This window comes from Silurus meridionalis, chromosome 3, assembly GCF_014805685.1.
Source record: "Silurus meridionalis isolate SWU-2019-XX chromosome 3, ASM1480568v1, whole genome shotgun sequence".
Lineage (NCBI taxonomy): Eukaryota > Metazoa > Chordata > Actinopteri > Siluriformes > Siluridae > Silurus > Silurus meridionalis.
Genome location: NC_060886.1, coordinates 24458903 through 24482056, shown reverse-complemented (window position 1 = coordinate 24482056; position 23154 = coordinate 24458903). Strand labels below are relative to the sequence as shown.

General features: G+C 37.3%; 1 protein-coding gene across 6 annotated transcripts in view; it reads left to right on the top strand.

Annotated features, from left to right (window-relative positions):
- The window catches only part of col18a1a (collagen type XVIII alpha 1 chain a), a 72881-nt gene that overhangs the window by 42455 nt on the left and 7272 nt on the right, over window positions 1-23154 (top strand). For 4 of the 6 annotated variants that reach the window (XM_046844738.1, XM_046844737.1, XM_046844736.1 and 1 more), the window contains 33 exons: window positions 2996-3528; window positions 5552-5635; window positions 6841-6891; window positions 9601-9685; window positions 10178-10603; window positions 11061-11191; window positions 11341-11367; window positions 11748-11945; window positions 13121-13147; window positions 13758-13820; window positions 14041-14118; window positions 14205-14255; window positions 14570-14707; window positions 14881-14943; window positions 15183-15227; window positions 16136-16258; window positions 16800-16871; window positions 16975-16992; window positions 17086-17184; window positions 18367-18402; window positions 18494-18574; window positions 18662-18688; window positions 19293-19322; window positions 20267-20326; window positions 20450-20527; window positions 20612-20647; window positions 20756-20809; window positions 20922-20993; window positions 21083-21151; window positions 21307-21337; window positions 21603-21656; window positions 21812-21837; window positions 21939-22049. In XM_046844738.1, the coding sequence (XP_046700694.1) occupies window positions 2996-3528; window positions 5552-5635; window positions 6841-6891; window positions 9601-9685; window positions 10178-10603; window positions 11061-11191; window positions 11341-11367; window positions 11748-11945; window positions 13121-13147; window positions 13758-13820; window positions 14041-14118; window positions 14205-14255; window positions 14570-14707; window positions 14881-14943; window positions 15183-15227; window positions 16136-16258; window positions 16800-16871; window positions 16975-16992; window positions 17086-17184; window positions 18367-18402; window positions 18494-18574; window positions 18662-18688; window positions 19293-19322; window positions 20267-20326; window positions 20450-20527; window positions 20612-20647; window positions 20756-20809; window positions 20922-20993; window positions 21083-21151; window positions 21307-21337; window positions 21603-21656; window positions 21812-21837; window positions 21939-22049 (3077 nt within the window). The remainder of the gene's footprint in view (window positions 1-2995; window positions 3529-5551; window positions 5636-6840; window positions 6892-9600; window positions 9686-10177; window positions 10604-11060; window positions 11192-11340; window positions 11368-11747; window positions 11946-13120; window positions 13148-13757; window positions 13821-14040; window positions 14119-14204; window positions 14256-14569; window positions 14708-14880; window positions 14944-15182; window positions 15228-16135; window positions 16259-16799; window positions 16872-16974; window positions 16993-17085; window positions 17185-18366; window positions 18403-18493; window positions 18575-18661; window positions 18689-19292; window positions 19323-20266; window positions 20327-20449; window positions 20528-20611; window positions 20648-20755; window positions 20810-20921; window positions 20994-21082; window positions 21152-21306; window positions 21338-21602; window positions 21657-21811; window positions 21838-21938; window positions 22050-23154) is intronic. The other 2 variants (XM_046844741.1, XM_046844740.1) reach the window with 2 other exon arrangements.

Genomic DNA, 23154 nt, shown 5'->3' with positions numbered 1-23154 from the left:
AAACTTTCACTTATAATGTTAGGAGTTCAGAAGGTGGTGCGTTTGTGAGGTTTGGATGAAACCTATTCAATTTAAGTGACAAGTCAGATCAGCTGGTAAATAGAAGGACTCAATAATAAATATAATAACTTGAATAAATGTGGCCCATGAGTTCCCACCGCAGTAAATCAAAGTGTAATCATAGAGCTGTAAATTGGGACCTTGCTTCACAGTCCCACTGGGGTCTCCAGACTCCATTTTGAGAACCACTGTGTTAGAAAATCATAACACAAGGAAATGGCTTTAAAGCAATGAACACACTTACAGTACTTTTATAGAATTTTAAAGATTAGTAACACATTCCTTTTATTGGCTCTTGCCTGATCTTTGGTGACCCCGTGGCCATTATATAACTGAAGGTATAGTCGAATCTTAAAGTGGAATGACTGGTGCATTGGCATCCTTTGTGCTCATCTCTGGGAAAAGACATTTTTTACCCTGAGGGTGTCTCTGAGTGTGACTTAATTCCTTCAGCCATCTGGATTCTGCTGTTACAATTTATCGCTTGCTGACAGAAAGGTAACAGTCAAGGACTCTTGTTTCCCTAAGGTGCTTGGGAAACTCAGACGGTCACTGACAGTCTCGTGCAGACCCTGTATAGGAATCAATCCTCAGAGTGCTCAGCTACTTGTTTGGCTCTTTACACAGGAGCACCTGGAGTTTAGCATTATCCTGTCAGGGCTTTTTGGGTTGGTTATTTTTGTCCTTTCCTCCTTGTAAAAAAAAAAAAAAAAACCTAGCCTTGGTTTCATATCCTGTACATGTGTCAGAGATGATTATTCTTTTTTTTGTTCTTCTTGTTGACCACCTCAGGCTTTGAGTGATTCATTTGTACTTAAGATTTTTTTTTTTTTTGGCAAAATCATACATTTAGTGGCATTTGGCAGACCTTATAAACCCTTAATATTTGAGGGTTAAGGGCCTTGGTAAAGGGCCCAGCAATAGCAGCTACAGTAGGCAGAGCTGGGATTTGAACTCATGACCTTCCGATCAGAAGTCCAGTGTCTTAACCACTGCTTTACCACTTCTAAATTACCCATCTTAAGCAAATTACAGGATACAGCCTTATATGCTTGTATGCATGCAGTGATTTTTTTCAATATCAGTTAAGTTCTAGAATTATACAATCTGGTTTCATATTCTAGTAGTAATAAAACCTCATAAGTAAAATAGTGTTTTAAAGATTTTTTTTTCGATTCTACTTAAAAACGTATTACCTACCAATATCCTTGTAAAACTATTGGTAAGAAAATAACATTAGAAAAAATTATCATTTATGGTAAATGTGAGCATTTTGTAAATCTTAGTCTGCTGTTTCCTGTACAGTGTGTGCAACCGTTATCTTGTGTCTTGATGATGAATTGATGGTGCTTGTATGTAACAAAACATTCTGACAACTGCTATCTGTTTATAAACTCATCTAATTAGTCTTGTCCATGTCCATTTTGCTAGCCAACAGTTTGCTCAAACCTTGACATTTAATGTGTGGGAAAATCATGCTTTTTTAGATAGACATCTTAGACCACATGTTTTGCTAGCTTGTTTGTTGAACCGGCACTGAAGGTCATTAGAAAGCAATGGTATGATATAGCACTGTATTTTGGAAAAAAGACATACATTTTCAGTTAAGTTGTGGTTTCTACGTCCTGCTTCGCACGCAATGTGTTACAAAAAGCGAGGTACTAACTTGTTGTTTCCAAATGCCAGCTAAAAACTTGTAGTACAAGTTGAGGTACAATGTTTTAAGAGACTTTGTAGAGCTTCATCGATACGTTTTAGCGTATTGTCCTTACGCATTGCATCAAGTGTCCATGTCTGTTCTTCTTTCCTGACAAGCAAGCTACAAATAACTGCATAAACCTCTTTTCTGCAAACTGCAAACTCTCTTTTCATACAGAGCTACGGATAAACAGGACATTTTTGAGAAAACAAAAATGAGCTTGTTAACAGTAGAACATTGCAAAATTCTCCTGCTTATCTACATTTGTTACGCTATCAGGGATTGGATGTGTTCTTTTGTAATTCAGTTTGCACTAAGCCTACAAACAATCCTGTTGAAAATAGAGGTGAAATAAACAAGTTAAGGCTAATTACTGAATATATAAACATTGATGTCTAAAAATTTTAGAGTATTTGTGATAAACTAACAAATGCAGCTCTTTAATACAAAATTCTTCCTACTCCTTTGCTTTCTTTTTAATTTTTTATTTGGGAAGTCTTCCGAATCACAAATGCTGCTTATGTTTAGCTTTCTCCCATTAGGGTTGGTTTACGGTTATTTTAGAAAAGACTGTGTGGACAAGTTTGTTTTGTTTAATTTTATATCTCTCTTGAGGTGATCCAGTAATCCTCCAAGGAAAAGTATAAGATGAGAATCCTCAGACATCTGGAATAAATATTATTTCCTATTAAGGCATTTAATTTTTCTCCCTAAAGGTTCCAGAACATTTATCTCATGGTGCATATGGTTTAAATAGTATAGGATGTAGAATATAAAGTGGAATGAATTGCATTGTAGGAGTTGTAATAATTGTAATAATAATAGTAATTAGAATAATAATATAAAACACAATATACCACTACATGTTTGAGCGGGAAAGTGAAAGAGGTGGGGTTGTGGTGCATTTTGTACTTTAAAGCATGCTTTATCCAAAATCAACCCTGAAATGTTCCATTTAAAGAAATTAAAATGGCTAATTGCTAATGTTGAATGAAGGCTGTGCGGGGATTACGCTATACGTAGACACGTTAATTGATTTAATTTATAGTTTTATTCCCCGTTATCCATGTTAACACTTTCAAGTACTTTCCTTTACAATCCAACAATCTAACAAAACACTTTCCTAACCAAGTCCTTCACTGCAACCCAAAATCGTCACTTATGCCCCTGTTTTCTATTATATGTTGTCTGTCATGTTTAATTAATCTCTATTTCACTGGTTTTGTTTTACAACAGAGAGAGGTGTTTCGCTGTCAGAGCTGATTGGTTACCCACTTCCTGAAGGTGTCACCAAGAGTTTTGATCCAGAACCTGGATTTGTGCTTGATCAGAACTCCAAGACCGGTCAACTAGCCCGTGTGCACCTGCCCACATCTTTTTACCGTGACTTTTCCCTCATGTTCAACCTGAAACCCACTTCATCCAAATCGGGAGTCATCTTCTCAATTACAGACACCAACCAGAAAATTATGTATGTGGGGGTGAAGCTTACAGCCTTGAAGGACGGAAAGCAGAACATTGTCCTCTTCTATACTGAGCCAGACTCTCAGACATCCTATGAAGCTGCAAGTTTTGTTGTTCCCTCCCTTGTCAACATTTGGACACGTTTCTCTATCAGTGTGTTGGATGAGCAAGTCACCCTGTACCCCAGTTGTGACTCTGAACCCCAGATTCTCCCATTTGAGCGTTCTCCAGATGAAATGGATCTGGAACCAGGAGCTGGGATCTTTGTGGGTCAAGCAGGGGGAGCTGATGATGATAAATTTGTGGTATGTTTGCTAATGCCAAGAATATCTTTGAAAAAATTACAAATAGAATGCTAATTTATAATGATTTTATATGCTTAATCACTACTTTGGTTTGACTGAGTAGTTATTTTGCTATTGTAACTTTTAATTTCTCTATTTTGGTCTATTGAAAGGGGACCAAGGGGAAAGTATTTGTTCTACTATAAGAAAATCACAAGTTAAATGTCCTGATAATGTCAGAAGCTGTCTGTGGTTGGGAATCCTGGAAAGCCAAACTGGCTGTGCTCTCTGGGTGGGAGGGATGTTATTACTTTCGATCCGGTCAATCACAGACTGTTTGAGAGTCCATACATATGGAACAAGGTGGTTAGCACGTTCCCCAGAGTGTGTTCAACTTTACTGTGATGCAGAGTGAGCAGCAGTTAGAAAAGATGCAGTGGCTGTCTCCACATATCATGAAGGAAGTAAATGCCAGACTCCAGCCTCCCTGGTTGGTAACTTTCATATAACAGATGAATGCTAGATAAATGGATGGAAATGGAAGAAGTCCAAATTGGATGGAAATGGGGAAGGAAATTTAGAAAAACTTTTCCTTTATTATCTTATCCTAGGCAGAAATATATTTTTTCGCAATTTTTCAAACATTTTAAAGATAGTAGAATGCTTTTATGAACCTAATAAAAATATTTAGCACTTCACTCCAGAACAAGGAACATAGATCATGTAGAGTCACCATCCAAATGACCTTTTGTTGTTTTGAACATGGCCTGACTAACTGTTTCTTATCAGCCGGTGGGAACCATGGGTTTCTATAACTAATTATCAAATCGATCCATTGGGTAAAACAGGGATTTACTGTATATGTATTTGCATTTGCTGATTCTATGACCTCTGTTACTCTTTTGAGAGTGAAATGCAGCAATATATTTTTTTATTAAAATTGGACAACATATTTTTTTTATAAAGAATAATATAAAAATGTAAATAATTTCATGACAATGTTTTTATAATGACAAACTAAATACACTGTAATCATGGAATCACCCAAATCCAGTATTTAGGTCAGAGCTATCCCACTTAAACCTCTTTATCAACCACATCATGCAGTGAGCTAACAGAACTGTAACCTAAAAAAGTAAATATATTTAAATAGATTTACTGGGTAGCTTTACTGTATATCCAAGTGCTACTTTTCTATTCTTTAACATAGACTTCAAAATATTGAAGTGACTCTAAAAATGTCATCTTGACCTTTTACAAGGGAGTGGGACCACACCGAGGCTGGATGGTTCTCTGCCTCCTACCTATTATCCATGGTAGCACTGTCTTGTTGTCTGCCCATAACCATAGTGAGGCGCCCAGACCAGCAGGAATGCTTCACTTTCAGTGCTGGACTAATGGTTCACAATAGGCATTCATGAGCAGATGGGTGGGATGCGCTTCGACATGACTCCTCTGATCTCGCTGTGTTTCATGTGGTCTAGGGAGGCCTTTTACAGTGACTTCAGTAATGTCTTTGTAATGAGTCACCCATTATAATTACAAGCTTCATTAAGCTAGATATGATTACATCTTTTTGTTCTCATTAGAAGTGCGTGCTAATCGGCATATCGGTGGGTTTGACGAAGCTGAACTAGGACTGCAGATGTGTGGAATTTTCTGTAAGGGTCTCAGTGCACCACAAAAGCTCCATTAAGGTGTCATAAAGCCCCTTTTGACTGCATTCTTAAGATAAACCTTTGACCTCAACCCTGGTCATCAAGTGTGAGAGAAATTTGGTTACTCATGAAGATAAATTTCTGTTAATGTCATTTGGAAAAGCTCTTATTGTATGCTTTGGGGTAGATGGTAGTCGAATTTGCATTATATTTTGGTGTCCATTTCAAATAAAGGTCATAGAGGACACATACTATTCATGGACTATTATTTTAGTTGAGTGACAGCAGGCTAATTGTTTAATTAGAGAAAACCAGGGGGAATCTGATATAGACTGCAAATTGCACTAATACACACAGATGCTCATTTGTAAATGTCTGCCTTTCAGGGTATTATTGGAGATCTGAAGGTGGTCAATGACCCTCGTGCAGCTGAACGGTATTGTGAGGAGGAAGAGGACGATTCTGATGGAGTAAGTACCAAAGAGCCAGAAGGCCAATAATCACTTCCTTTTTTACTTTAAGGGATGATCTGATTTAGATTACACATTACACTAGACTAAATTATATGCTTAGTGGAATTCAGTGGGTATTTTTTAGACTACAACCAGACTTGATGCGTGTATGGGAAAGCAGCCCAATGCATCAGATCTTGAGCAAATTGTTCTGACAAAATTTCTGCCTCCAGAATACATTTGAATATATATATATGTAAAGTTGACAGACAGTTGTGGCACAAATTTTAACCATAGCCCTGTTAATCTTTATATTAAAAATATTACAGACACAGTCCAAACTTTCTGGTCTCATTTTTTAACTTGAACATTTTTAATCATGATTTTCAATTTCATATTTAGGGTAATATTTTAGGTCCCCTGGTGGTCTAGTGGTCTAAGATGCAGCGCTCTCACCGCTGCGACCCGGGTTCGATTCCCGGTCAGGGAACCATCCCCAGCCACTTTCAGTGCCGGTCCCAAGCCCGGATAAATTGGGGAGGTTTGCGTTAGGAAGGGCATCCAGCGTAAAACATGTGCCATATCAAAAACGTGCGGAGGATCCGCTGTGGTGACCCCTAACGGGAGAAGCGGAAAGAAATACATACATTTAGGGTAATACTTTCCCAAAGAATGAGACCACATGGGACAGTTGCAGGCAAAGATTAACCCTTCATTTCATATTTGGAATTAGAGAATCAATAAAAGGTTTAATAAGTGATGCAGGACTTTTCTGAAATTATTGTGGTCAGTGTGGATTTAAACTTATCTTAGGGCCCAAATGGGGCCATTCAAGAACACAGATTTTTTATTTACTGTACTCTTTGCCTGGCTCCTTCCAGCAGTGGTGGAAAAAAGGAATTACAGATGGAATGTAGTTCTGAAGTATTTAATACACGTTTTGGGGTTTATATTAACCAGGGTCTACATTGTAATGCGCTTGTGCCCTGATAGATATCAGCCCTGTGGCTGGTAAACCATGGAAATCACTCACATATTTCAGAGAGAATGGTTTGCCTGCAGTCCTGTTTCCACACGGTGAAGTCTTAAGCACCAGTGAAAAAGATTTATTAGCCTGCAGAAACGTGCAGAACCTCTGGCTTTTGAGATAACATCAAGATAATAAGATAATAGTGATAAAATGAAGTTAAGCAATGAAATATTTCTCTCTTTCTCTCTTTCAGGCCTCGGGCGATTATGGAAGCGGTGATTATGAAAACAAGCACACAGTCTCGGTATTGTCTTCTTTTTATTGTTGAATTTTCCCTAATCCATTGTTTATGCTGTCTTTGTCTCAGTAACAATGAGCCATGTGTCCTCAAACTTTCACAATCATTTCTCGCGATATGTAATGTTCCATACTCAAAACCTGGTCAGAAAGCAATGTGGTAATGTTTCCTCAAGTTCTCATGCATATGCCATGTAAGTTTTGGCCAGACTGTGATTTTACAAACTCTTATCTTCTGGAGGGAATCCCAGTCAAACATTGACATCTGGGACCAAGTCTAAGAGTTAAAAAACATCCAGTGCCTTCCTGTTTCACATTCATTGGGCCATATTAGGGTTAAAAATTAACCTTTAGTCTGATAGTCAATGCTTCTGCCTGAGCATGCTGGATACAATTACAGATGAGGGAAAAACCAGGTGGCTCCACTGGACTGAAAGTGCAGGTCTTTTCCCTCTGCCTGGGATTGTGTTTTTACCTAATACTCTGTTTTTTCCATTAGTGTAAAGTAAAGGAACATATTGCTGGAGGGGGATGTTTTGGCTTCCATGCTCCTGAATTAACTAGGTCTTGAGGTATCAAACTCTTGTTTTGAAACTTGTGCTGCATCACAAAGACTTTGCCTTTCATTGGCAACTATTTATTAGGACTATAAAAATCAGCATAAAATGTCCTGAACACCTGTTAGGAAACACAGTGAGCGGCTTCATTCTTTTCCAGTCCTCCTACAGCATGCAACGGGTTTAAACAAGCTCCTGAAGAAAAGGCGAGGAGGTGGCGCAAAGCAAATTTTCCATTGTGTTCAGTGGAATTTGTTCCTGATTGATGGTCTGTTCCTCTGGGGCATTTTCCCTGCTTGTTTCACAGTGGATTAAGATGTATGATGGCTTTGTGTTATGAAGCATTTCTGGGGTAAAAACTCCCAAAGCACACGAACTCTTGTAGCTACATAAGCATGAGTCTTTTATCTACAAACTGATTTATCTATTCAGATCTTTTTCTTTTTTTTTTTTTTTTGCTAATAAAAGATTTAGTCTTGTGACTCCTGTGCAAGCACAAATTTGTTCTAATTAAGTTAGTGCTTTGAGCTTGAAATATGATTTGCAGAATTGCAAATGGTTATGGTTATTTGGCATGCAGGTCAAAAGGGGTCAGGGGTTCTGCTGGGTTTCAATTGGCATGAAATGAAATGTCAGTGACCCCACTGCTCCCTCACGGAGTGAATAGATGCATGGAATGGAAATCCTGCCCTTTTAACAATTTCACTGAGCTTTCTAGGATGAACAAAATTCAGTCTGTGGAGCAATGAGAAGAATGTGTACCAACAATAGGAGAGTCATATTTCCACCCTGAAGCAGGCTTTGCAATTCATATCCTCCCCTACTGTCATGTGCTGAGCGCGAGTTAACGATTTAGAAGCGGAGTTGTGTCATATGTCATCTCTGCCTTGTAGCAGTAAGGAGGACTCTCCCACACATAGAGCAGTAGCTGTGATGGCAGATGTACAGCAGCTTCTTTTCCTCTTTCCTTCTATCTTCTGGTAGATAGAGGTGTGAGGCCCTAGGCCTCTTTTACCATCCTGATCACTCACTTCAGGCTAAAATACACACTGTCAGTATCCCATAAAAGCCACTCTTGTCCTTTTCTGTGTTCCATCAGGAGCTAAATCTCATTTCAGCTGTTTGAACTCTCATTTCAGCTGGGAGAGTGTCAGAATTAAAATAAGGTTGTGCTGTTGTGCTATGAGTAAGGCAGTGAATATTCAGGGGGAAAAATGCATAGAAGGATGCTTTAGAAAACAAGAAATTGTGCATAATAATCAAAAGCTTCATATTTAATCCTTTGCCTGTTACCAGTCTTGGTTTAGGTACATAAAGGTACAAAAATCAGCCCGAACTATAGCTAATATTTAACGAATTATAAAAATATAAATATTTTTATAACAAAGAAGAATATATTATCATTGATCCACATTTATGGAAGGAGTCTCTAGTGCCAGTGCTCTCTGTAATAAGTAATGTGTAAAGTGTAATGTGTTTTTAAAATGATCCCAAACTTTTTGATGTGTTCTTTGGTCTAAATCTTCTCTTCACCCCTCACTGTTTTCCCCCCGTTCCTTCCTTTTTTTTTCTGCAGCATCTTCTGGGTTGTATGGAAGCCAGTTTCCACCACATTAAAAAAAAAGTTGACCTAATTCGACTTTATTTCTTGCAATTGTGACGTTATTTTCTTGCAAACAGTTTGATAACATGCAAACATTTTTTTTGTGTTTCCCTGTCCAGAGCTCTCCAGAGTTTAGTGGGTGGTGCATCAGTAATAATAGTCCGTGGGAAAACACAGTGGTCTGTGTGAAATTAAATGGACTGACCTAAGCATTGAGGCAAATAATTTGCCTCAATGCATTTTTGTATTCGAATTACTCGAGTTACTCGAGGAATAGTTTCAAGTCCTATAGTTTATTTAAATTTTTTTAACATTTATTCCATGACATTATAAACAGTTATACATCTGAATTACCAAAACATGCAGTAGCATGCAGTAACCATCAAGTAATGCTTCCAAACAGTATTAGAGATACTGCACAGTTATATGGTATAATATTGTATAACAAAAATAACAGTATCTGGTCAAAAATTTTACTTTGACTTTGTGTGATGTTATACAGTCGTATGTAGTTTATGACTAGAGTTAATTTTTCATTTTGTATATTCCTATGTAGACCACAAGTCAGCCTTCCATTCCTTTACAACAGCCACCAGTAATAACATCTCCTGTCGTAACAGTGAACAAGGATGTGCTCAAAGGTGAGTGTGTTTATGACCTAAACCTTGGCCTAAGAAAAATGTAAAAAGTTAACCTTTTTTATGCCGTTAGTTTATGTTGTGTAGTTTGTGTTATTAACTGTATCAAATTATATAATATTTGTAATTAGATCTGGGCACAAAGATAGCAATAGTCTTGGATGGCTTTTATTTATTAAATGCTTAGATATGACTTGTCAAATTTGAAACGTTTTTGTGGAGTGCATCTTGCTGTATGTTGCGCCCTCTAGTGGGCATGATATTTTTTCACAGCTACAGTGTGACTAATAGTTACCCTGTTAAATTACTGTCACATAACACCACTAAGGTTATAGTTATGAAACATACAGTGTATTGGTATATTTATAAATTACATATAGTTTAGTAGTCCTAAAGTGAGTACGATGCTGGATGATTTCAGAATATCTGAAGTGCCTACATTGCGAGTTGTTTCTTCCACAATGGGTTTAGTTAATCGTTTTTAATGAACATCAGGCTCGGTTGATGGCTATGGACGTATTTCTGGCTCATACGGTGATTCTCGTCGAACGTCTGGCTCACACGCAAATTCTGGAAAATCATCTGGTATACATGAAGATTCTTTTGGTGCTTATGACAGTTCACGGCGAACATTTGGCTCGTATGACAATTCTGAATCAACATCTGATATACGTGATGTTTCCGGGCATACATCTATCTCGGCTGATGGCTTACGGACTTCGGTTTCGATCCAAGAAAGCAGGCGAACCTCAGACCAAACTGCTGATTCTGGGCGAATTTCAAGCTCTGGGAGAGTAGTAGGTTTGACCGAAACCTCTCGGCATTTACATACTGTGAGTAGCGGGGGCCGAGTTGTTTCTGGCTCAGGTGTTGAGAGAGGCAACTCTGTGGAGCTCAGGCCTGGGGCGTCCAGCTCCCAAGGTGGGTCGCAGAGCATGAACGTAGCACAACTGCTGCTGCTGCTGCTCCAACAGTCTTTCCCCGTATGATATGCATGAAGTGCAGAGGTAAAGCTTAAAGCTTCAGAAGTGCCGGATGCATCAGTGCCAGAGCGGGTACCACCAGTGACTTTTTTGCGTGTTGCATGAAATGTTGCATTGCTACAGTATTTCATATGGCTGTACAGGAGTGCTGATGCTGCAGCTTGCTGAAATGTGGGAATATTTCTTAAAGGAATACTTCAGCACAATTTTAATATAATGCTTTTTTTATTTCCTTTTTATGTTTTAGCCATAAATGGAAATTATGATGTATTCCTTAAGAAATATGTTGACGTCAGGGCTGAATGGGGAAGCTTGTGTTTGGTTAAGATCATACATTTTTTAAGATGCAAGTTTTTTAAGTCGCACTGACGGCACATTATGTCCTATCATGCTAGTAGGCCCAGTAGCTCGGGGAGAAAAGGGCGAGAAAGGAGACAAAGGGGTCAAAGGAGACCGTGGACCTGCGGGGCCTAAGGGAGATGGAGGGTCCATCATCGGATCTGGAGGCGGTGCCAAAGGAGAAAAAGTATGCTAAACAGAGTACAAATGTATATTTTTAACACTTTGAACAGGGTTTATAAATATTTGAAGTAAATGAAATATGTGTAAAATATGTGATAACCAGAATATCTAAATCAACTTTTGTCTTTTATGTGTACTTTTACTTTTTTTTAGGGAAGCCCAGGAGAGAAAGGAATAAAGGTATGTTATAACAATTCCAATGCCCACTGTAAATATTACTGCATTGATAATACAAACTAGCTTGATATCTTGTGTATATATTAGTAAAGCTATATATAAAGCTATAACTGTAATTATTTATTAATTACATATCGCATAGCATTGAATCATTTAGACCCTACTCCCATCTAGAAAAGACTGTATCAGCTCTGCCTCGTGTTTCCAGCAATGGTCTCACATGGCAAATGTAAATTCAACAGTAAGGATAAGGATTGCATATGCAAAGTATCTCTCGCAGCCAGCAGATGGCTCAACATACTACAAACTGCGACTTCCACCATATATAGAAGTTATTAGCTATTTTTTTATTTGCAAGTTCTCTAATTTTCTCATTTCCTCAGGGAGCTGCTGGATTTGGATATCCTGGAACAAAGGGTGACCAAGGACCTCCTGGTCCTCCAGGTCTTCCTGGTCCCCCTGGGTCCAGTGCTGATGTAGTGGAGAGGGGAGACGGCTCAGTAGTGCAGCGTATAGCAGGACCAAGGGGGCCTCCAGGACCTTCAGGTCCACCAGGACCTGCCGGGCCTGAAGGAGAAGCTGTGAGCAAACTCTATATGTTTTCCATGGATTAGCAGAGAACCATGAGACAGTTATATACATAACGTCTATATGGAGTATAAGTCTATATAAAGAAGCACAGAAACAACAGTTTGCTAATGGGTGTTTAAAACCTTGCAATTGTGATTTCCTCACACAGTGAACGTCACACTTTATTTCCAACAATGTGCCATAGCGAAATAGGCGTAATCTTAATCAAATCTCTTTCTTTAAATGAAAAATTAAGCTTTTTACTTCTGAGCATGATTCGATTTATTTTTGGTTGAGCTACATATCATAGTTCAGGAAAGCTTGTAGTTTTAAGAATGATGTATAGTAGAGCATGTGATGTGTTTTCCCCAGTCAGCACACATATACAGTGATTTATTTACTGTATTGTTTAAGGGCAGGGGGTTATGGAAATATATTAGATGTATCTAGGTTGTATAAAAAAAACGTCTGAAGGTTCATACTAGCATTCCAAATCAACATTTACAAACTCAATTTGGATCATTATATGCTTCTGGTTTTGAATCCACTGCAATTAGAACTTTTGCAGACTGTAATCTCCATTTAATAATAATTTAAGCTAATGACCAGTGCATCTCCCACTTAATTAGAATTAATGGAGTGAGTAAATTGAAATTAATTCAATTTTCAGATTGTGGTATGAGGAGAAGGGGATGTCCCCAGCGCATTTATTTAGTTTAGCATTTATCTTGCTTTAATAAATCAAATTAGGCTCATCAGCTGCTTATTACTTATACGTATTACTTACACTGTCTAATGTAATCGTAATGAAAAAGTGCACAGCTGTTAGGCTGGAAAAATGTGCTAAAGTGCTGTATAAGGACTGCAGCTGAACAACACCAGGTTCTAAAACTACAACCTTGAATCCCTTTATTTATGACACTATTGACTTCAAATGGGACCGGTCATCCTATTTGTATAAATATGTCCATGTATAATATGTCCTGTTCATTTGTTAATGTCATACGGACTGCTGTTATGTCAAAACCCTATTTTGTCTTGTCCAGAGAATGCAATTAATGACACAAACAGCTATTGTATTCTGTCCTTGAAATGTGCAGCAGAATACATGGGGTCCCCCAGATGCCTCAGCTCTGTGACTGTACAAATGCTCCCTATAAATATCCTTCTTTCTGTTCTCTCATAGGGTGACCCTGGTGAAGATGGAAAAGCTGTAAGTTCTCCTGAGTAATAGAACACTTTTACAGTGCGGACTGGGGTCAAGTGCATTTCTGTTTTTGAATGACTTCCATGTAATATTTCCTTTTCGACTGCACAAGCAAAAGCAGCTGTGGGATGAAGTGGTTAGAATTTCTGCAGGAAAGGGGCTAAGATTGGTCAGAAATTTTTCAAATGGGCCAGGAGTGAGATTAAAAAGGCAGTCATGCATGGATATTCCAGCATTATAACGTTTTCAAATGTCCACAGTATTCAGACATTCACCCCCATTTAAACAAAAACACACACATAAACATTATGGGATTTTCAATAATGCCAAAACCACTGTAAATTTCTCACATTCGCTATTTGTTATGTTGCATTTTTTATAGTTTAGAAAGGTATTCCTTTGTTAAACTGCAAGCACATTCATATTTGATGAATTGCCAATGCCCACTCGCACAATAAATATCCCACAGGGCAGACTTTAAACTGGGACTTTAACCTCACTAATCTGTAGTACAGGGATTGTGTAATTAATTAATGATTTATTTTTTCAAATAATGGAATATATTAATATATGTAAATGCATTATATTTAATTTCAGTTTCTCTCATATGTTTTAGGGACCACAAGGAACACCTGGTTTACCAGGAGTCCCTGGAGATCCTGGAGCTAAAGGAGAAAAAGTAAGCAAAATGATTACATGATCAATCATGCGTTTTAAATTTAAGGTTGTTTGCAATTTCGCAGCATCCATTGGCATTTATTAACAGGTGGATCGTTTTATAACGAAATGCTTTTATGGTTGATGTAGCAACACTTAACCTGCTTGTTATAGGAATTTGTGCTCGGGATGAAAATTGTAAAAAATGTTATGTACATGATCTTTTAATATCTCATTTTCAGGGTGACAGGGGTGAAGGTCATCCTGGTCCCAGGGGACCTCCAGGACCTCCAGGACCTCCGTCTCGCTCAGACAGGCCTGTGAGTATTCAGTGAACAGTGTCAAATTTGTCTACATTTCTGTTCAAATCGATGTTATTACTCAATGTACTTTATTTCATCTGCAGACATTTGTGGACATGGAGGGCTCTGGCTTTGGTGATCTAGAGGGTCTGCGGGTAAGTGTTATACAGGCAGGGTATCTAATTTTGCAGTTTCTGTCTGTCCGTGAATTAGATTTAATTCTGTCTTGAAACAGCATTACATAAAAATAAAATGTAATTCTTTAATTTTAAATGTAATAAAGAACATCAAGCCATGAATGAGTCAATAATAACTGAGTTTATTGTTAGATATACTGAATGAAGAATGTGTCAGTTTTCACAGATGTAATTATTATTAGTATTAACAAAAGTTTTATTTGTTGATATCCTTCCGGCATATTTTACCTAAAGTATAATTCAGATTTTCTTTCTTCATCTTTGTTAATTAGGGATTGCCTGGTTTGCCTGGTCCTCCTGGCCCTCCTGGACCCCCAGGACCCGCACTAAATAATATTTCACATTCTACTAGTCCTGGTGTTCCTGGACCTGTTGGTCCATCTGGAAAGGATGGCATTCCAGGACAACCGGTACAGCTTTTAGAAATCTGTAATTCATTGTACTATGCCATTCCAGGATTTTACCAAGTCTACATTTTATCTACAAATTATACCTGAAGTCTTTGGGAAAATTTTGCTTTGACCCCACATTTTCAGAAACACAGCAATTGTTCTTTAAAATACCCAACTATTTTAATTTACAGGGACTTCCAGGTCTCCCGGGTACTGACGGAAAACCCGGCCTGCCTGGCCCTAAAGGAGAGAAGGTAGGAGAGCATAAGCTCCCACTTTAATCCCTAGCCTCCTACTAGTTTTTTTTAAGTTGTGGGCCTTCATCATTAGTGTTCATGAATAAGAAAAAATTAGCATGTTAAAATTAAACATGATGATTATAATCCCTTGAAGGATTTATAAATGCATGGCAGCCTTAATTCTGCTTTTGTAAGGACCACTGAAATGTCACTTACGCCTGTGATATTAAACACACTCACGTCATGCTCTGCAGGGTGATACCGGCGCGCTTGGCTTACCTGGAGCAGTGGGAGAAAAGGTTAGAAGACGGGCACATACACAACATTCACATACACTACGCACATACACAACCCACACTCGTACTTACCCACACGTATGTATACACCTGCAAAAGCTGATGCAAACTTGTGAAATTCCCTGGGAAACTAATGCATTTTATGAGCAGTGGTGCATTCCCAAATCTTAAAATCTTTCCCAAAGTGTTATTCAGAGCATACAGTATGCTTTTTTTTTATCAAATTGAAATAGTTTTGTGAATTTACATGACAAACTTTCTCATCTTTATTTGCACCTATACTGTAGCTTTAGCCTGAATAAATATTTTTCTTTATTTCCTTGTTGATCTTTGAGTCTTCTAGTCATGGGTCGAAAGCAGGTGACCTTTAAACACATGTCAGTGATCAGGCAAAAATTAAATAACTAAATCAGACCTTAATATTTAAACTGGTTCTTGACCAACAATTTCATGTGTGTTATACAAACAATGATTGCTGCATCACAAGTCATCAAATTTTCATGCCAATATAAGTTATCCAGAGCACAGAATTTTTTTTATATTTCTGGTTAGTATTAGGTTATTTTGGTAGTTCTGTATCTTATATAATGTTGTCCTTTATTAAAATATGGACATTTCCATCCACTTTTTCTGGTTAGTGAAAAGGTGAAACAGCATGACATTAATTAGCATGAAAATGTCAAATGTAAATACATTTTATTTGAATAAATTAAAATGATAGAAGCCCCATTGTCACAGCTAGTTAGCCAAAAGTATCCTGGCCACTATAACTTAAACTCTTGGGTCAAAGGCTAGTGATCCTGTAAGTAAAAGTGGTATAAGGCTTGTTACTATGAGATGTCTCATACTTTTGCCCTAATAATATTCCTCTATTTTCATTTATTATACATTAATTTCCTGCATTTCCATAGGGTGCACAAGGGCCACCTGGTCATGCAGGGGCACCTGGACAGACTGGCCTTGCTGGCCTACCTGGACCAATGGGACCCGTTGGACCACCTGGACCGCCAGGGCGAAGCTACCCTGTTGGATTTGTGAGTACAATAGTAATATTGCATTAAAATGTATATTAAGATAGCTATGAATATTTTTTTATATCTTAATTAAGATGTTATATATCAAAATTGTACAAACATTACTTTACACAAAACAGCGCTTTCATGTAAATTAAGCAATAAAAATAGCAACCAATAGTAAATACATATAAAGTTGAGAAAAAGTATGCAGGCAATTAGGAAAATACACATACAATTATACAAATGTAGATTAATACAGGATTTTTTTGTGTGTTTAATAAGAGATTTTCCAATCTGCATTAAAATGCATCATTAAATGTTCTAATTTTAAGATGTTAACTATTTTAAGATATACATCTGTAACCCTTTTATAAAAAAAAATTAAAAAATGGCATTTAACAGTAATTAATTTATTTAATTATTTTTTTAATATATCTATTGTGTCTGTGTGTGTGTGTGGTATCTAATTTCTCTTTGTGACCATGATACTGTGTGTTTTGGCCATATTTGTGCAGTGTTGGTTTTTAAAAGAACTATATATATTTCCTTCTATGTTCAGGACGACATGGAGGGTTCAGGTGAAATCTTTTCTGGCGGCGTGCCTGGAGTCAGAGGACCAGAAGGCATACGGGTTGGTGATCCACTAGTCTACTGGTTAACATGTTATTATTGTTTATTTTATTTGCAGAGCGTTTTGAATTAATGGATTTGTTATTGCTGTAATTCTTTTTCAGGGTCCACCTGGTCTGCCTGTAAGTTCTACTTTTGCTTGTATTTATTGTGGAATATTTCTGTGTTAAATGATACTTTGTGTAAGTAAATGGTATGTATTTGGTGTTCTCTAGGGTCAGCCTGGTATACCTGGGCAAAAAGGGGAGAGAGGCTCTGATGGACAAACAGGAATCCCTGGCCATCCTGGACTTGATGGCTTTCCTGGCCCACAGGTAGGGGTGTGCTGATCAAAAGAATCTAATTACAAATAGTACAAATTATATAATTTGTGTTGTTTATATCAGTATAGACGATGACATACAGGAAGAAGTAGTCCCAAGAAGTAGTCAGATGGAAACACAGTATTAATTTCTTTTTGCAACAGCCTACAATAAAATGTGTATTATTTTTTATTGAAAAATGATATGTGTTTTATTCAGTTATAGTTGGATTAAGTATTGTGTAACACCTGGTACAAAGAAAAACTGTGGCTGCTTATGTTACTTGTAACTTGCAAACTTCACATTTCAACAATTACCTTGTTTTAGATTAGAAATACCCAAACTAGAACCTGCAGGCTAAAGCTGGCCAGTGGTGACCTTTTTTATATATATATATTTTTTAAAGGCAATTTATTTCAATTTAATGTTTAATATAAATTATTTATTTATTTTATTCAAGCTGACTTTTAGTTTATTGAACTTGACCAAGTGTAAATTGAAGAGCAACACGCATCTATCTATCTATCTATCTATCTATCTATCTATCTATCTATCTATCTATCTATCTATCTATCTATCTATCTATCTATCTATCTATCTATCTATCTATCTATCTATCTATCTATCTATCTATCCATCCATCCATCCATCCATCCATCAGCCTCAGCCCTCAACCAAGTTTAAATTTTGGTCCTTCATAGGAAAGAGTTTTGGCACTCTGTTTTAAATTGTTTATAAGCACATTAATATACCTTGGAGTAAAGTAATTCAACAGTCCCCTAATTCTTGAACTTGTTAACTTGTAGATTTAAGCCAATGATATAAGATTTTCAATATGTCAGCCCTTATCAATCCCTTCATATAACATGCACTAATGATGCATTGCACTGTCTTTAGTTCCAATCTGTTGCAACATTGAGTCTCTTTTTTTATTAATCTTTTTAAGAACATTCACAATCATCTAGGACTGAGTTGAATAGGCACAGGCTATTATCCAAAAGAAGATGACCCAGAGAATTTTTGTGTAGTACTGAAATCAAATCTTTTGTCGTTTTCCGCCAAAACATTCATTGTTATAAATCAGATCAATCTGTTATTGATACGTTCTGGTGAGTCATACATCATTAGGACATGTGAATCTTGTCATGAGCAATCATGGCTGGGGACTGAGTGTAGATTTGATTTTTTCCATAGGGACCCCAGGGAGAACGTGGATTTAAAGGCGATAGAGTGAGTATTTCCTCAAAGATACTTCAACAACCATTATTTATATCCTGATGGCGACTCAGGTGTTAACGGTTTGGTTTGTTTTCCATTATAGGGTGAACCAGGTCGTGATGGGATCGGTCTACCAGGACCCCCTGGACCTCCAGGAGAAATGCTCTATCGGTCATTAGATGGTGTAAGAACAGTATATAAATAAAATATTTTCACATTACAGTGCACCTATTTGAGAAAGTAAATATTTACTTTTTCCTCCTTTCCTCAGCATGAACTTGGGGCTGATAGACGCACGGTAAGAGCTTTTTAACTTATTTGAAACTTATTTTGCCCCACTACAATAACTATATTTAATCATTTACAACATAGAAGAAGGATTGATTGCTGTATTGACAAATATTGTTCAAGTAAATAAGCATAGGACTTATTTTTCTTATCGTGCTGCTCTTAGCAATTTTCAGCAATTGCATCATAGTTGGACTTTTATAGCAGCTGAGTGTTGTCCAGGGTAAAACCAGTAATTTTAAAATACCATCTTATTTATTTATTATTTTACTGAGCACCTACTAATTTACCACAATGTTTTGATTTGTATTGCTGCTCAAACACACTTTCTTCTGGGGCATTTCGAAACTAGGTTCTACAGATATACCAGACATTAACAAACACAAAAAGTGAAATTGTAATATTTAAGGAATGAATGTTGAAACTTTGTGTGTTAACCTTGACCAAACCGTGCTTTACAAAAAAAGCCAAACATGTCCTTTCTTCCCTGATTATGATATTAATGGACTTTTTGTTGGGATGTTTGTTTGTTGTTGTGGCATAGCATACATTATGATTATCACAGTATCTTTTTGCATGTATGTATATGTTAATAAGAATTACCATCTTTTCAGTCTGGCATCCCTGGTCAAGCAGGATTTCCAGTAAGTACATGTTCATAGCTTATTTGCTAAGTAAGTTACACAACTTTCCTAATTATGAAAGTGTTATCCATGAGCCAAGGCATGTTTTCCTTCTCGAAGTTGCTTTCTCGACATTGTACTAATGTTTTGAGATTAATCATATGTTCACACTAGCAAGCAGTTGCTGTCAGTTGTGCTTTCCCAAACAAATATATATAACATTAAAATCATGATTCAGTTTAATATCAGATATGTCACCGGAACTTATAATTGAATGAATGTTGAGTAAGAGCACATAGTGCACCAGTCATGGGTTTAGTCAGTGAAACAGTAACTCCTAGGTTAGGGAGAAAGTTAATCTCAGTCAGAAGTGAATCAATGACAATGAAAGAGGTATACAGGCATATAAAGGTTGAATGGGAGCAGGTACTTAAATCACAACTGTGACTGGAATAGTGGTAAGAAATGGATGGAGAGTGCGTTTCTTTTTTATGGTGGACTGATAAAAACCAATATAAAGTGTGCGGGGCCACCATGATGCACCTGTTTACAAGTCTCTAAAGATATGTTTAAGGGATGAAAACCATTCTACCCCAAAAAATATTGAATTAAAAACTTGGTTTTAATTATAGTTGTCTTAAACATTGCTCCAGAGTCTCCTTTATGTGTTTATTTGCATGAATATACTCATCTAGTGCTATATTAATCAAACAATTTAGTGAGCTATAGCATCCTGAAATATTTGATTATAGGATAAAGATGATTAGCCAGAAGACCTATAATTTGCACTGAGAGCCAAAAATAGTTTCCCATTGAATATATGATATATATATATATATATATATATATATATATATATATATATATATATATAGGTGATATTTAAGATGTTTATTGACAAAGTTGTGTAGATCTTCATGTGAATTTTTAGATTCTACCTAATGATTGTCTTTATTTTAAAAAAGGGCCCAATAGGACCGAAGGGTGACAGAGGAGATGTAGGTGCTCCAGGATATGGGATGAAGGTCAGTCACATAGTTTTACCGTAATTGGATTTTTTCCAGTTAAATCTAAAATGAATTTGAAATAACTAAAAGAAAAGAGTAAATCTTGGTTGCCCAGTTCTGATACTTGACTTCTGTTTGTAGGGCGAGAAAGGAGAGCCTGGTGTTGTTATTGGGCCTGATGGAAGCCCACTGTTTCTTGGTTCAGTGGTTGGTCCAAAGGTGAGGGCTTGTATACCCTTTACAGCAGATTATGACATTCACAGATTTATTTTCTTATGCTTTCATTGTTGTTATTTTTACTAGGGTGAGATGGGCTCTCCTGGACCAGTTGGGCCTCCTGTGAGTATATTATAGTTTTTTATCTACTATTTTAATTTTCTCCACTTGTAAGAAATGACAATGTGGTTATTGTAAGTAACAATTCTCTCTGGTTGTGTACTCGCCCAGGGACCATATGGTCCTGCTGGCATGAAGGGTGAGATCGGAATGCCAGGCAGGCCTGTAAGTCTTCCATTATAAAGCTGAACATTAAAACATTATTATTAACTACCTATTAAACAGTACAACCAATTGTGTACGTTTGAACTAAATTGGCGTTTTCATGTCACTACAGGGCCGGCCAGGTATTATTGGAGGTAAAGGAGAAAAAGGAGAGCCAGCCACTGGCTCAGGATATAGTTACCCGGTAAGGACAAAATGCATAAAATGCGTATAAAATCTTTTCTGCCTTAAAAATTTTACTGCATTTCTAATTGTTTTTATTTACTTTTTAAGGGTCCTCCAGGGCCTCCAGGACCTCCAGGACCCCCAGGACCCCCACAATACCCTGTGGATATATTTGGTGTATGTTTTTTTTTTTTTTGTATCAGATAAGCTGTTCATAATTCATGCATAAATGTTGCTTAGGAGATTGCATTGCTGAACAAATTAATTATAGCTCAATTTTCACTGCATGTGCTGTGCAATAAGGCCTCCTATCCCTTTGTGTTTAATTTTAGAGACATGAAGACACTGGAAGAGTTCATCAAGGTGAGCTGTTGTGCACATTAGCACAATTTTTTTGTGCTAAATTACAAGGACGCCAATGCCAGCAACGATGACCTTTTTATTTTAACCCCCTCTTATTTCCTTTGTGGTTAATGGTTTTCTAAGTAGGGGGCCATTGTTAAAACATTTAGTTGCTTAGTGATGCAAAAAGAATACAGACACTTGTTAAAGAGGCTGCAGCCATCAGCTGGACTTAGATTTTTGATGTAGTGACTTTTTTTATGTTATTCATCTTTTTTCCCCCTAGGTGTGAAAGGAGATAAGGGAGACCCTGGACTCCCTGGTATCCCCGGGGTTTCAGGTATCTATCACATAACCATTGTTTTGATATGTAACTCCTAAGATGGACAGAACTTTACTTTGGATTGAAGTTTTTTAATTACATAACACTATTAACATTACATGTTATTTACATTTACAATTGTTTACACATTGTTATTTATTTTTCTTGTCTAGGCAACTTGGACCTTTACACTCTAAAGGTCAGTTACTTTTTAATGGAGAATATATACAGAATAGATCTATATCACAGTGGAGCTGTTGTGTGCTGAGACATGGGTGTTTGTGTTGTCCATGATCGCAGAGAGAGCTGAAGGGTGATAGTGGAGAGCCTGGAACGAAAGGAGAAAAGGGCGAGCCGGGTGGGCACTATGGTCCTCACTACGGAGGCGTGCAGGGACCACCAGGACCTCCTGTAAGACCTTGTGGGAAGGGTTTGGGAAACATAAAATTACTGTGACTTACTGTGCACCTGAGTGTATTGAAAATTTGAATGTAATTTAAGTGTGCTTCAACTGTAAAAATGTTTAAGGTTTTGCATGCTGTTTTCAGCCCATCAATCTATTTCTTGTCATTGCGTGGCTTTTTCAACCTACCATTGGTGTGCCATAATTTCCTGGCTATCACGCACCACAGACGTAGGCTAGCCTACAAAGCTAACAACGAGAAAGGGAGAAGGCAACAAAAAGTATAAAGCTAATATGAATGAGTCGGAGGGAGTCAGCGATGTAAACGAGTGAAGCAGAGACATTCCTGATCACCTGATCATCATATTTTCTTTGCTTGTGTTCTTTATGATGGTTGTTCAGCCTGGATACATTCATCAGGTGTTTGTATTATATATTAATTTGATATAAGGTCCAGTTAACAGCGTGACACAAAAACAAATAGTAATAATAATATAGACTATTTACTCAAGTACATGTCACAACTTAAACCTATTTACTTTAACTTGAGTGGAAAAGTATAGTTAGTATTTCAACTTTTACCAGAGACTTTTGAAACATGAGTATCTGTACTTCTGCTTGAGTGAAGGATGTGTGTACTTGTGTTTTTTAACTGTAATTTGCCTGTTTATGGAACTGTATACTTGCACACAGCTTCAGTCAGTTTTCATCTACAGGATTTCAAGGTGACAGCTGTTTTAAAGATTTATAGATTTACTGTCCTCTGAAAATAACTCTAGCACTGCCTTAGTCCTCTTGGGCATGGAATTCACCAAAGCTGTACAGATTGCTGCTGGGATCTTCTTCCACTTCTCCATAATGACATCACAGATCTGCCGAATTTTAGACACATGGCGCTTCTCCACCTTCCGCTTGAGGATGCCCCGAAGGTGCTCAATAGGGTTCAGGTCTGGAGACATTCTTGGCCACTCCATTATCTTCAGCTTCACCTTCCTTGTGGTGTTTTTGATTATGTTGGAAAACTGCCATTCAGACCAGTTTCTGAAGGGAGGGCATCATGCCCTGCTTCAGAATGTCACAGTGCATGTTGGAATCGATGTTTCCCTCAATGAA